At 31.5% G+C, this 12,532-nt stretch overlaps 2 protein-coding genes across 3 annotated transcripts; one reads left to right on the top strand and one right to left on the bottom strand.

Annotated features, from left to right (window-relative positions):
* Window positions 1–2,492: 2,492 nt before the first annotated feature.
* On the bottom strand, window positions 2,493–4,905 carry LOC115705118 (uncharacterized). Its single transcript, XM_030632359.2, has 7 exons — window positions 4,607–4,905; window positions 4,337–4,385; window positions 4,150–4,252; window positions 3,924–4,019; window positions 3,741–3,815; window positions 3,426–3,495; window positions 2,493–2,704 (listed from the first exon to the last, which is right to left on the bottom strand). The coding sequence occupies exons 1-7, from the start codon at window positions 4,847–4,849 to the stop codon at window positions 2,633–2,635; spliced, it is 708 nt and encodes a 235-aa protein (XP_030488219.2). The 5' UTR covers window positions 4,850–4,905; the 3' UTR covers window positions 2,493–2,632.
* A 1,135-nt stretch (window positions 4,906–6,040) lies between these two features.
* LOC115703808 (protein GAMETE EXPRESSED 3-like) lies at window positions 6,041–12,272 on the top strand. 2 transcript variants are annotated; one of them, XM_061104004.1, is made up of 11 exons: window positions 6,041–6,836; window positions 8,688–8,981; window positions 9,072–9,259; window positions 9,468–9,800; window positions 9,916–10,162; window positions 10,278–10,562; window positions 10,631–10,717; window positions 10,837–10,869; window positions 10,956–11,015; window positions 11,101–11,243; window positions 11,383–12,272. In XM_061104004.1, the coding sequence occupies exons 2-11, from the start codon at window positions 8,789–8,791 to the stop codon at window positions 11,983–11,985; spliced, it is 2,172 nt and encodes a 723-aa protein (XP_060959987.1). In that variant the 5' UTR covers window positions 6,041–6,836; window positions 8,688–8,788; the 3' UTR covers window positions 11,986–12,272. The 2 variants fall into 2 exon arrangements, with proteins under 2 accessions (XP_060959987.1, XP_060959990.1); XM_061104007.1 differs by lacking the exon at window positions 6,041–6,836 and having other exon boundaries at window positions 8,054–8,981.
* The last annotated feature ends 260 nt before the right edge of the window (window positions 12,273–12,532 follow it).

The raw sequence follows: 12,532 nt of genomic DNA, 5'->3' as shown, positions 1-12,532 counted from the left end.
ATTAATGAACTTTATTTAACACTTAAAATGGTTCCTAAATAATGTGAGTAAAAATAGAATGAAATTATATAAAATGCCACTTAACTTATTTTGTGTTTTTCTTTATATAAATATATAAATAATAAAAATATTTTATTCAACCACCATATGTGAAGATTAAAAAAATTAATTTTATTACAAATAAAAGTGAAGATTAATGAGCTTTATTTATATTATATAGTATAACACTTGAAATAGTTCTTAAATAATGTCGGACTATTTTAAAATATATACGTTTTTCACAAAATGAAAAAGTCTTACAAAAAAGTAAAAATAGAATGAAAATTATATAAAATGCCACTTAATTTATTTTGTGTTTTTCTTTATATAAATATATTGATTATCACTAATAACAAAGCCAAATTATCAAGATTTTATTTATTTTTTAATCTAAATCCAATTTGAAAATCTAAATATTAGGGTCAAACATTCGAAGCCACATTCGAATTAGTGAAGCCACCATTCAATGTGCAGCAACTCTCCACATGATTCACTCCACAGCATATATCTTTGAGAAACATTTGATCAAAACAAATGGTGAAAGTGACTAAGTGTCCATTAACATCTCTAATGGAGTGCTAAAAAAAGATGTATTATTATACTTTAGCACATTTATAAAAAAATTACTATTCAAATCGTGTTATTAAAAGTGTACCAAATTTGGTACATGTTCAAATTTATACTAAATTTGGCACAAGATATAAAATTGTGTAAAATTTAGCCTACAATAAATACTACTCTTTTTTTATCTATTATAATGCTACTAATTATTATAATTGATTGATTTTTCCTAATTTATATTTTTTATTTACCATATTACCTATATTTAAACCATAAAAAATATTTTTAATTATACATACAACAAAGAGAATTAGAAAAAAAATGAAAAAAAATAGAGAGAGAAGAGAAAGAAAAAAAGAATAAGAAAAATTCAACAACTATCTTAAAAAAAAAAGTTTTCTATATACTTTTGTCTTGTCCTTTGACATGGTAGAGTTGTTATTCTTTTGATCTCTGTCATATCTGTTTGGTTTTCGATTATCTTTTGTTTTGTTTTCAGTTGGATATCTTGGTGCAATGACGTCTACTCAGCATGCTGCCCTTGAAATGGACACAGATTATCAAACTATGAATCTTGGTGGGGAGGATGATGACTTCTTAATGTACGAGAATGGTGATGAAGAACTATTTGAAGTTGATGATCGATGGTGTTTGGTGGGTAGATTCCTTATAGATAGAACCATTGATTTTCAAGCAATGCAACAGAAAATGACATCACTGTAGAGACCTGTTAGGAGTTTATTTGTGAAAGAACTTGATCCACATCGATTCCTTTTTCAATTCTACCATGAAATGGATATCGATGGAGTGATCGAAGGCAGTCCATGGACTTTTGATCGGATATCGCTAGTTTGTGAAAGGTCGAAAAGTGGAGAAAACCCAAAATTGATCACTCTTAATCGATTAAATTTTTGGGTTCAATTGCACGACATAATTTCTGGCTTTAAGTCAGTAATAGTGGTTAAGGATATTGGTAATTACATTGGAAAGATGATATGTTTATAAAATATTAAACTTAAATAAAATGTAATATTTAATTTTTACGTATTTTTCTTCATATTTTTATGTTAATACTAAAATTTAGGTGTGTAATTGGATATCCAATTAAAAAATCAATCCAATCCAATTAGTAATTGGATTGAATTTTGAAATCTAATTCGATTAGATGGGATGATAATTTTCTAAATCCAATTACTAATTGGATTGGATGAGGAAAAAAAGTTTAATTGGATCGGATGCTCACCCCTACAAGTAGCTATTCAAAAACATGAATAACAAGCATATTTACTGCATTATTAATTTATTATATATTTTGTTAATTTTAGTAATTATTTTAATTTTATTTTCATATTGTATAATTTTTTTATTGTATTTTATTTTATTAAAATTTCATATCTTTTATTTTTTTCTAGTCTTAATTTTTAAATATATTTATTTATATTTTATAAATGTATTTTAAGAAAATGAGAAAGGAAAAAAATTAAAAAATTATTATAAATTAAAAATATATATTTTATATGAAATTAAAATATAAAAATAGAGTGTAGAGTACAAATAAAAGCCCCCTCAATGTAGCATTTGAAAAAATTATTCCAAAATTTACAAAATATCTCAAATAATTTCAAAATGTAGAAGTAGCAAAAAGTTTATTTTTAGATTTCCTATTTAGTGAGAATCCCACGTTGATTTCAAGAATTAAAATCTCCTATTAAAAAATTGTGTGTCATATTGTGTTAAACCAATTTAAGTTTGACACGTCAATTAATTTTTCATTTATTAAAAAATTAACCATCTATCTAATTTTTTTTCTTTCTAAAATACTCAAATTAATTGATGTGTCACAATAAGATTGGTTTAATACACTATAAAACACAATCTTTTAACAGAACTGATTTCAGCCTCTTTAAATTTAATAAAACTTATTATAAATTATTCAAATATATATATATGATAAGAAATGGTAACATTTCTCCCACTCACACACAACAATAGAAACGATAAATATAGTAGATTTACACAATCTTTAATTTGCTTATTTAAGCAATTCATTTGCTTTGTTCAACCAAACAAAGTAAATCTCTTCAAGAAACATAACAAAGTGTACCTGCAAAGAACAAATTAACCTTAATATTTCAATTTCAAAAACTTAACAACTCAATCAATATATAAAACTGTAAGAAGTTACTAAACCATAAATTCATAAGGTATTGATAATAGTAGAATTAGAAAATCAAATGAAAAAAAAAAACTGAACTTTTATGAATGAATGAATAAGACTAGGTGTGTTTGGAAAGCCACAATGTAATTGGATTTGTGTATAATTGGAGGTAATTACACAATTTGGCATGTTTGTCTAGCCATGTAATTATACTGTAATTGTGTAATTACTCTCCAATTCTCATGGCCTCCCATGAGAATTGGATGTAATTACACAGTGTAATTACTAAAGACTTTCCATATTAAACATTAGCTACTAAAAAATATTATTTTCCCATGTAATTACTAACTATTTTGCCAAACAAAATATTAGGAATTCATATGTAATTACCACCTCATATTCAAACACACCTTAGCATTTTAAAATATAGTGTAATTACTAAACTGTGTACTTACCACCCTAGTAATTACCCTAACTACTAATTACACAGTTACTTCCAAACACACCCTATAAATTTTTAATTCACAGTCCTTGCAAGTTATTGACATAATTGCATTCTTCCTCTCATACCAAATGCAAGAAAAGAAGAATCCTAACTTCAAATCTAATACTTTTCTTGGTTGTGTTGCTCTTCAAATCATGAAAGCAATGTACTCATAAAATTTACCTCTTTAATGTCATTTGCAAACTCTTTAATTGTTGATATGGCTACTGTGGCAGCTTCTTCATAAGGATACCTGAACAGTATGCAATAGTTAGAAGTAGAATTTCAAATTTACTTCATACACTTGCCAAAATGAACAAATAGAAGAATTCAAAATTACATAGAATTCCACTGTCAAAGTCATTATTTCATTAACAGGTCCTTCTTTCCTATAGTTGTTTAATGAGTGGAAATAGAGAATATTATTTAGTTCTGACTTATACTTACAGTAATTTCATTACATTAATCAATATCTTCCCCATCAAATTTCAGACTTACCCATATACACCACATGATATAGCAGGAAACGCAACATATTGAATGTTGTTCTCTTTAGCAACCCTCAAGCTATTTCTGTAATCAAATTAATCAAAGCAGAAAAGATCTAGTATAAGGAGCCACAAAATTAAAATAAAGGAGAAACAATAGGAACGAAAAAAAAGCAAGAAACATCATGAATACTTGTATGCATTTCTTAGAGAGTCTGCAGCAGTAGGGTTGCCACTATAAATGGGTCCAGCAGTGAAAATGACATGAGATGCAGGCAGCTTAAACCCTCTGCATATTCATAGTGAAACCAGTGTCTTAATCAAAGTGCTTGTTGAATCAAATCATCAAACAACATCACCATAATTTTGGAAAAGACATTTGAAAACAGAAAGAGGTTGTTGTTTAGTTTAGTGTTTACGGGGTAATCCTTGCTTCTCCGGTGGGGCAGCGAACACCAGGTCTAACTTCTGGGACACTATAGCATGCTTTCAGAAGATCTGGACCAGCAGCCCTATGTATGGCTACAACAAATGAAAAACACAAATTTAAAAACTTGTACCAAATTTGTATTCTTAAAAATTCATTTGTGTACATATAATTTTTACCTCCATCTGCACCACCACCACCTAGCATTCGCTCATTCGCAGGATTAACCTATAATATACATATATTTATGTATAGAAGAATTTGATTTCGTTAGATTAAGGTGGATATACTAACAGAGTTGAAATCTAAGCAAAATAATCAATAATATTACAATAATCAAAAGATTTTAAAACATAGAAATCCGGAAAGTTAACAGACTCTTTTGTTTTCTAATAAACCACAATTAAGGAAAACAGAAAAAAAGAAAAGATGGAGTGAGTGGTACTGACTATGGCGTCGGTTGTTCCGTCGATGAACCACTTAGTGAGGTCTCCTCTCTGAATAACGAGAGAGGTGGAGGCAGACAAAGGGAAGCGAGCAACTCCAGCTCCGGCACCAGCAGTATCCATGGAAAGTTTGCGAAAACGGTGAGTTCTTGTGAGGTGTTGGTATGGGTATTGGTGGTGTGTGAAGAGTCTGAGTCTGAGAGTTGTTGTTGTGAGTAGTCGGGACCCTTTACTCAAAATGCCCATCACTACGGGAAGAATATTGTTATTTTACGACTTCGAAGCAGTCAGTCGCACGCGAAGTCACGAGGAAGAAAGCTGAGCAAAGCTACAAAAACTATTGGGCCGAACTAAACTAACAACCGGGCAGACCTTCATGAGCCCAATATTATATGGGAAACCTACAAATATACTCAAATTTAGATTAACTTTTACAAAAATACTGTATTTTTATAAAACAACAGTGAAACACAAAACAAAATAACTAAAACTTAACACAATATACAATATAAAACTTATATAGTATTTTTTAAAAAAATTTTACCCCAAAGTAAAAAAGTAAAAAAGAATTTTAGTATGCGGTGTAATTAATCCTATTATATGGACCTCATTATCCAAAATTCAATTTTCATTCTCCAAAATTTTCATTTTTTTTTAAATATAAAAAAAACAACTAATATTCATATAAAAAAAATTAAAACTAAAACTATTTGGATATGGAAAATACAAAAGTATTGTAGAGTACTATCTCAATTTTTACCCACATGACGTAGCATGTCCACGTAGACAAGATTAGGGTCACATTGAATATAGGGTGTCAATAGGTGAGCCAAATCACCATGCACAATACATCAATTAACAAGGGATCCAAAGACACGATCAAGATCAAGTTACAAAAATGGCCAACTAGGAGGATTTGGTCAGACTATACCCTGGCCGGCCAAGGATGCCTATGTGCAGGCAAGCCCCAAGCAAAACGTAGGCTGACCAGCACAGATAAAGAGCATTAAAGGAAGCCTGATTGAATGGTAGGGTCCACAACCATCCTCCTAGAAGGGTCATGACTCGGTTTCAAATACAAGACAACTCAAACAACCCATGAAAGTAGGGATTCAACCCCAAACTATCTACCTATCTTTTAGGGATATTAGTTAGTTATTTTTGTAACTTAAATATATGATAAAAGATGGTTTTTCCTATTTTTAAAGGATATTTACTTACTTGAATATAGATCTTTGTAAGCCCTAAGCTATATAAAAGGCATTAGGCAAAGTGAAAAGGGACATGAATTCTAAGTCCCTCAAGCCCTAAGCTATATAAATTGGATTATATATATATATATCATATTTTTCTATAATACTATGAATTAAATTTTAATTTATACTAAAATATTATATATTTAGGTGTCCATAAAAGTTAATTCCACGTATAGTTTTACATAAAAATATTGCATAAAATATAATTTAATAATACTATACAATACAATACAGTGTAATATAACGTATCAAATGAACTCTAAATAAAACTAACAATGCGTGGCTCGGCAAGATCCATCTAATATATAGATATAATAATTATATTGAGAAATGTGGGTAGTTTTAGTTAAGGATTATTTTCATAAATTTTCAGAAATAACAAAAAATAAAATGATTACAAAAATATGAGTTGTTATTTTAGATTTGACCTTTTATCTTAAAACAAAAATATGAGTTGTTATTTCTTTACATTATTTTTACAAAATGGTAATTTAAAAAAAGAAATCTGTATATTTTAGGCTGAAAATCTCTTATTAGAAAAAAAGGTGGGTGTGATTGTATTCTTTTAAGCCCAGTTATATACGTAGGTGGGTGGGTTTCATTTTGGGCTCTGCTCTTTCTCCAATCCAATCGCTGTATCAGCCTTTTCGGTTTTCTTCGGTTTATCAACCTCGGAGAGGACAAGACAAATGTCGTTTCACTTCTAACAGTTATTCTACTCAAAACAGTTATTCAAAAGTCCCTTCTCTCTTTCCATCATCACTAAGGTATGTACAGTATTTTAGTTTTATATTTTTCTCTGTGTTATTCGAACAATCACAGAGGTTTTAGTGTTACTTCTTCGAAAATATACTTGTTACTCCTCTACCATCAAAGCTGCTCTCTTCAACTCCAACCATTCCTGCTACTTTTATAAGGCTGCCCACTTTCACTTCACTCCTGTCTTAGACCGTCGACCACGCAATTATTGGGAAACTGTTAGCTTCTCTCGCTCTTTCTATGTGTATTTTATGATTTCATATTATGAATATTTAAATTTTTGTTTCAATAAGTTCTTGCTCTCATTCAATTTCTTCTTATTAAGTCGCACATTTTTCGCTTTCTCGAAAATGGACCGTATTCTAATTTTGATATTGTTAATCTATTTTAGTTAGTGACGTGCCCATTGAAACTCGTGTTTGGATTTTGATTATTGATAATTTGTGTTTGGAAATGCAACTAAAAAGCTTTTAAAAATGTTGGCTTTGTTTGAGATACGAACTTATTTCAATTATGGATTATTGGTAAATACACATTATTGGTACTCATTGACATGTTTCCCAACTACTAGGGAGATATGTTACGCAACAACATTTGATTGAAGTTTCGTTATCAATGATTTTGTTTTTAAATTAGGTGTAGGCTTTTCTTGAGTAGTTTATGACTAAGAGCTAAGATGATTGAGAAATAAAGAAAGAGAAAGAAAAATAAATCTAGTAAACATATAGATGGTACTTTAGAGTGTACACTCGAGGGAAGTATTGGAGTACATATTGGCTTAAGGCCTTATTTTATATTTGGGTTGTTTGATTTGGGAAAATATTAATGAGTTTTCTATGTAATGAGTTTTATAGTTTAGTTTGTTTGATTTTGAGTTTTTTTTCTTTTCATAACCATGCTTCTAAGAAGTAGACAAGTTAATTTGTGTACAAAGTTTCAGACTTTAATAAAGCTTATCGCCGGTTTATAAAGCAGAGAACATTATATTTATCTAGTTTTTTTTTTTCATTGGGACTGCTTTGATCTAGTTAATTGTTTGTTTAGCTGCTGTTTGTTATTTTAGTTGCTGGTTTTGTTGGTGTTAGTTTTCTTTCAGTCTATATTCTTGGTGTGTTGCTGAATTTGTTTTGGTTTTGGCTTGTGCTCCAAAATTAAGACAGAAAAATTGTCAAAAAATATAAAGTAGAATGTAATTTAATTGTGTTCTACCATTATTTATTTTTTAATTAATTGTGATTGAGAATGAGATGTGATAGGATATTGATTATTGATGTCTATGCAGATTTGTTTTAATTATTAAACTTTATTTGGTGCAATTGGCATTTAAAAATTCTCGAAACTCTGGAACCTGTTTTGTTGTGGTTTCAATTTTTAAGAGTGAGAATAGAAAATAATTTTTTGTCATTTTAAAAATTTAATGGTGTTTGACACAAATTTTTCAAAACTATTTTTAAATTTTTTCTTACTAAAAAAATTAATTATTTAACACCATACCATGACATGAGACCATCTGAGTTCGAGTTCAGGTATGGTTTCGAGTCTAGAATCCGAGTATGCAAGTAAAAATATAAAATATAATATGTTAGACAAAAAAAATTAATTTTGAAAATTGAAAATAATATTTTGATGTTTTTAATTTTCTAATTTTTTAAAACTCAATTTTAAAAAATTGTTGTTAAAAAAATTTACCAAACGCCCTCTATTAATTTTTAAAATTTATTTTCAAGTTATGACACCAAACCTTCTCTAAATCAAGCCTTTGTTTCATTATAAATTTATAATAGGACAATAAATTCATTTTCAATAAATGCATATTTCATAGACAAATTAAATCATTTTTCTTGCCATAAATAATAATAATAATATTTTTGGAAAAAAGAAGGAGGCAGGTCGTGCCGGACCAGATCGGGCCAAAATGTTGCCGGGCCGGGTCGGGCCTGACCCGTCCCACTTGACATTCCTAATTGGAGAGGACGAATGTCGTTTCACTTCTGGCCGGATAAACAGTTGCTTTACTCACAATAGTTACTGTACTTACAGTTTGAGACCAATACGTTTTTTTTTTCCAGTGCAGATCATTGATGGAGTTGCTGTCCTATCACGATCTTCTACTTCTTTGCCAAATTGGATTTTGTTCCAATCAGATTTAGAGTAACCGTTTACTTTAATCATGGTAATGCGAGACCTCTCTACTGATACATATTCATGTTTCGATTTTGAACTTGGGATCACTGCTACTCACTCTTCAATGTTGCCAAGAATCCATGTCGTTTTCTTATTGTTCCTTTTGGTTCTACTGAATTCCATACATTGTCAACCACAAGAGTTGCCGAAGTACTCGAAGGATTCTTCTTTGTTTTCAGGTGTCTCTAATTGTTCTTCTTGTTTCATAAGGCATGTTCATACATTATTATCTATAAGCTTTTGGTGCTGAGTTTTTTCCCATATTACAGCTGAAGCAGTGTCAAGAAAATTTGCACGTAGACTTTCGAAACCTCTAATTGGAAATGATGGGAGGATTTATATTTGTTCTGAGAAAGATTTGTTTGCATTTGAGAGTAATGGTTCTAATGCATGGACAATTCGTTTGAATTACACATGTTATGCTGATATGGCTCCAGTTTATGGTGGAAATGAAAAGGTACACCATTTTCCTTGATTTCTTCCTTCTAGTTCATGTTCATATATTCTCTCTCTGTCTATGTTTATTATTACCAATTAAGAAAAGAAAAGCAAAATATACTATATGGGGTTTTCAAGTAGTACCTTATTTGATAGCATAGCTTTCTCTAGTACCATTATTAGTCATTATGACCCATGAAAAGGAAAAACCTTTCGAATATTGGCAGATATATGTGGCTGCAGAGAATAGAGTTGTAGAAATTAACTTGTTAAAGATTGGAACTTCTGAACCAAATGCAGAAGTTGTCCTAAGTTTTCAACCAGCAGATAGAGAAGGAAAAGGTGAGATTATTGGATTCTCAGTTAGCACATTGAGTTCCTCTATGTTTGTCAACATTAGGGGTCAGGGACTCTTTGCATACTCTACACTTAGACAACTTTTGTGGAGTGCCGGACCTGTGCTCAATCAATTTGGCTACCGCCAAGGATGTAAGAAAAATGTCACAGAATGTTATTTCAACTCTGTCCCAGTGATTGATCGATGTGAGGCTAGTATTTATGTAAGTGTTAACTAGTCCTTGATTAATATCTTATTTTGTTCTAATTCATACCATTTGCGGAGCGTAGTGAGAGGGACACTAGTCTTATTTTGATCTCATTTTACTTCTACTGCAGATTTCAAATACAGAGGGAGAACTGTATTCACTGTCTACTAAGAGTCCTCACTTTATGTGGATACATGACTTGAGTTTGTTTGGCAAAGTTTTTACTGTCACTCCTGGAAACAATGGTCGGGTATATGTTGTTGTGCCAGACAAGTCTATTCTGCTTACACTTGATGTTTACACTGGAAACTTGCTATGGCAGGGAAGTATAGGGCCTTTAAGTTCAGTAAACTCTGCACCAGTTGTTGATACTAATGGTAATTTCTTGATTTTGATATACGTCAATTGAGAAAAAAACACATGTTGTTTTGCCTGATCTTGGTTGTGTGATTTGTCTTAACTCTACCATCTAATACTTAAACTATTTCAAAGGTTGGGTATCCATTGGTTCATTGGACGGCTTCCTATATTCATTTTCGCCAAATGGGGCGCTTAAAAAATTTTCTAAGTCAACTGCAGCAAATTCTGTTATCCAAGTGAGTCCAGTTCTTGATTGTTCTGGCTATGCATTATATTTTTCTCAAACTGAAATGGAGGGAAAGACTAGCCGCACAATAGGTGATTACACTTATGTCTCAGCAATGAAACCAAGGAGTGTGGTCTTCACCCTATATGTCCCAGAAACTGGATCCATCTACTGGTCTGAAAGATATCCTGGTAATGTGGGTTGTTTTCATGTGTTGTTGCTTACACTCTGTATTAGTTTTAACCCTTTGGTTTTACAGGTGACTTTTCACCTCCATTGGCTAAGACTGACTTGGACCGTTATGTGCTGGATGAAAGGATTCTGCTTGCATTTTTTGCTGCTTCAAGTGAGAATCTATGATCAACTACATACACAGTTTACCTGACCCCTTTATACTCATGCAAAAGGTCTTTTATTCTACAGGTCTAGTGTATTGAAAAACTCATTGTTTTCTTTCTGATGCAGAGACTGGAAATCCATTGGCATGTCGTTCCAGACGTGAGTAATCATTTTTCTGCTTGCTTGCATAGTAAGCTATCTCACAAGCATTTTCTGTGTAATGATTTTTTTTCAACTTTATGCAGATCAGAAGCTTATTTCTACTTGCTCCCAAGCTAGACCCAAGCTTCTCAGGCTTTACACAGGTTACTAAGTTTGAAGTTACGAATTTGAACATCTTGTATAAATCACAAGATTTTGATCTTTGTAGTTCCTTATCTGTTTTTTCAGGGAATGAAAGGGCAATATTTTTGTTTCTACTATTTGAGTCCTTTATCTTGATATTTCTAGCTGGACTAGCACGATTTTGCTGCATATTTTGGAGGAAAAAGAAACTCCAAAGCCAACACCTTGGACGCTTTCTTGACAAAAGGGTAACCTTTTAATCCATGAGACCATATTTCCTTTGAATAAACAAAAGAAAATTAGAAGACAGGGAAAACCCAATTCAGAATTCTTTATTCTTAATCAGCTAAGTACGCATTTTTCTTACCATGTTTTCGATTACGACAGCGCTCTCTCCAACTCAAGAAGAAGTCATTTGACAGAAGCATTACAGAGCTCCAAACCAAAGCTGCAGAAGAGGCAGTGGCTAATAATAATAATAACAATGAAGTGCATGAAAAGTTAGATGATTTGGTTAGGGAAAGGGAAGGAATAGAGAGGAAGCTTTCGACAACATATAGTTTGGGGAGAGACAAAAACAGTTCATGGTCAAACTCAAACTCAAAGTCTCTACTTCCACTATATGATTATGGAAAAACAAGGAGCTCATCTTTTGAAGGGTCAAAGAAAGAGAGAGTTACAATGTTTCAAACATTGAGTGATACAACATCTCCATCAACAACAGATGGCAGTGATGGTGAAGATGAAGAAACCAGCTCGGATTTGCATGAAGATGAGTACATCGAAAACATGACAAAGGGAAAGGGAAAAGTACTAGTTGATGAAAATGAAAGCTCAAGTGATGAAGATGAAGATGGTGAGGATGGGGTTTTGGAGAGAGAGTTATGGAGAAGTCCTTCAGAGCCAGCCTCAAGCTCATTAGTTTGGAATAAAAACGGTAGTGGAAGCTTGTCATTGAAGCGGAGAAAAGCATTGTCATCAACCAATTAGGGACTTTACTTAATTGACGTATCTTTGTTTGAAATTAGAATGTATTTGTAATAGTGTTTAGAAGAAACCAAAGGATTAATTAGTACAATTTCTTTTAAAATTATAAACCCAAAAAATTACTTTACCTAACTATACACAGAAAATGACAAAAAAAAAGGTCAACGTTAGTTGTGATTATGTAAGGGGTAATATTAGAAATATGTAATTCTTTGAAATGGGATTTGTTAATTGTGAATAATTAGTTATACCGAATGTCTCTGTTATTTTTTTTGAAACAAAGATTGCACTTTATTAATGCAGCTAATAAAATAGCTTCTAAACCCATAGGGACAAACCCCCTACTAGAAAGACGGTCGGGACATGAATCCCCAACTTTAGCTGCTGTCGTTCAGGGGTGCTGCAGCCTGAAATGGTGGAAGTTTTGGGTGTTAAGGAGGCGCTGAGTTGGGTTAAGAAGAAAGATTGGAAGAAGGTTGTCATTGAAACTGATAGTCTTACAGTGGTGCAAGCGTTACGTAGCTCTATTCCTATGGTTTCATATTTTGGG

The sequence above is a fragment of the Cannabis sativa genome, chromosome 1 (assembly GCF_029168945.1).
Source record: "Cannabis sativa cultivar Pink pepper isolate KNU-18-1 chromosome 1, ASM2916894v1, whole genome shotgun sequence".
NCBI lineage: Eukaryota > Viridiplantae > Streptophyta > Magnoliopsida > Rosales > Cannabaceae > Cannabis > Cannabis sativa.
This window is presented reverse-complemented; position numbering and strand designations above follow the sequence as displayed.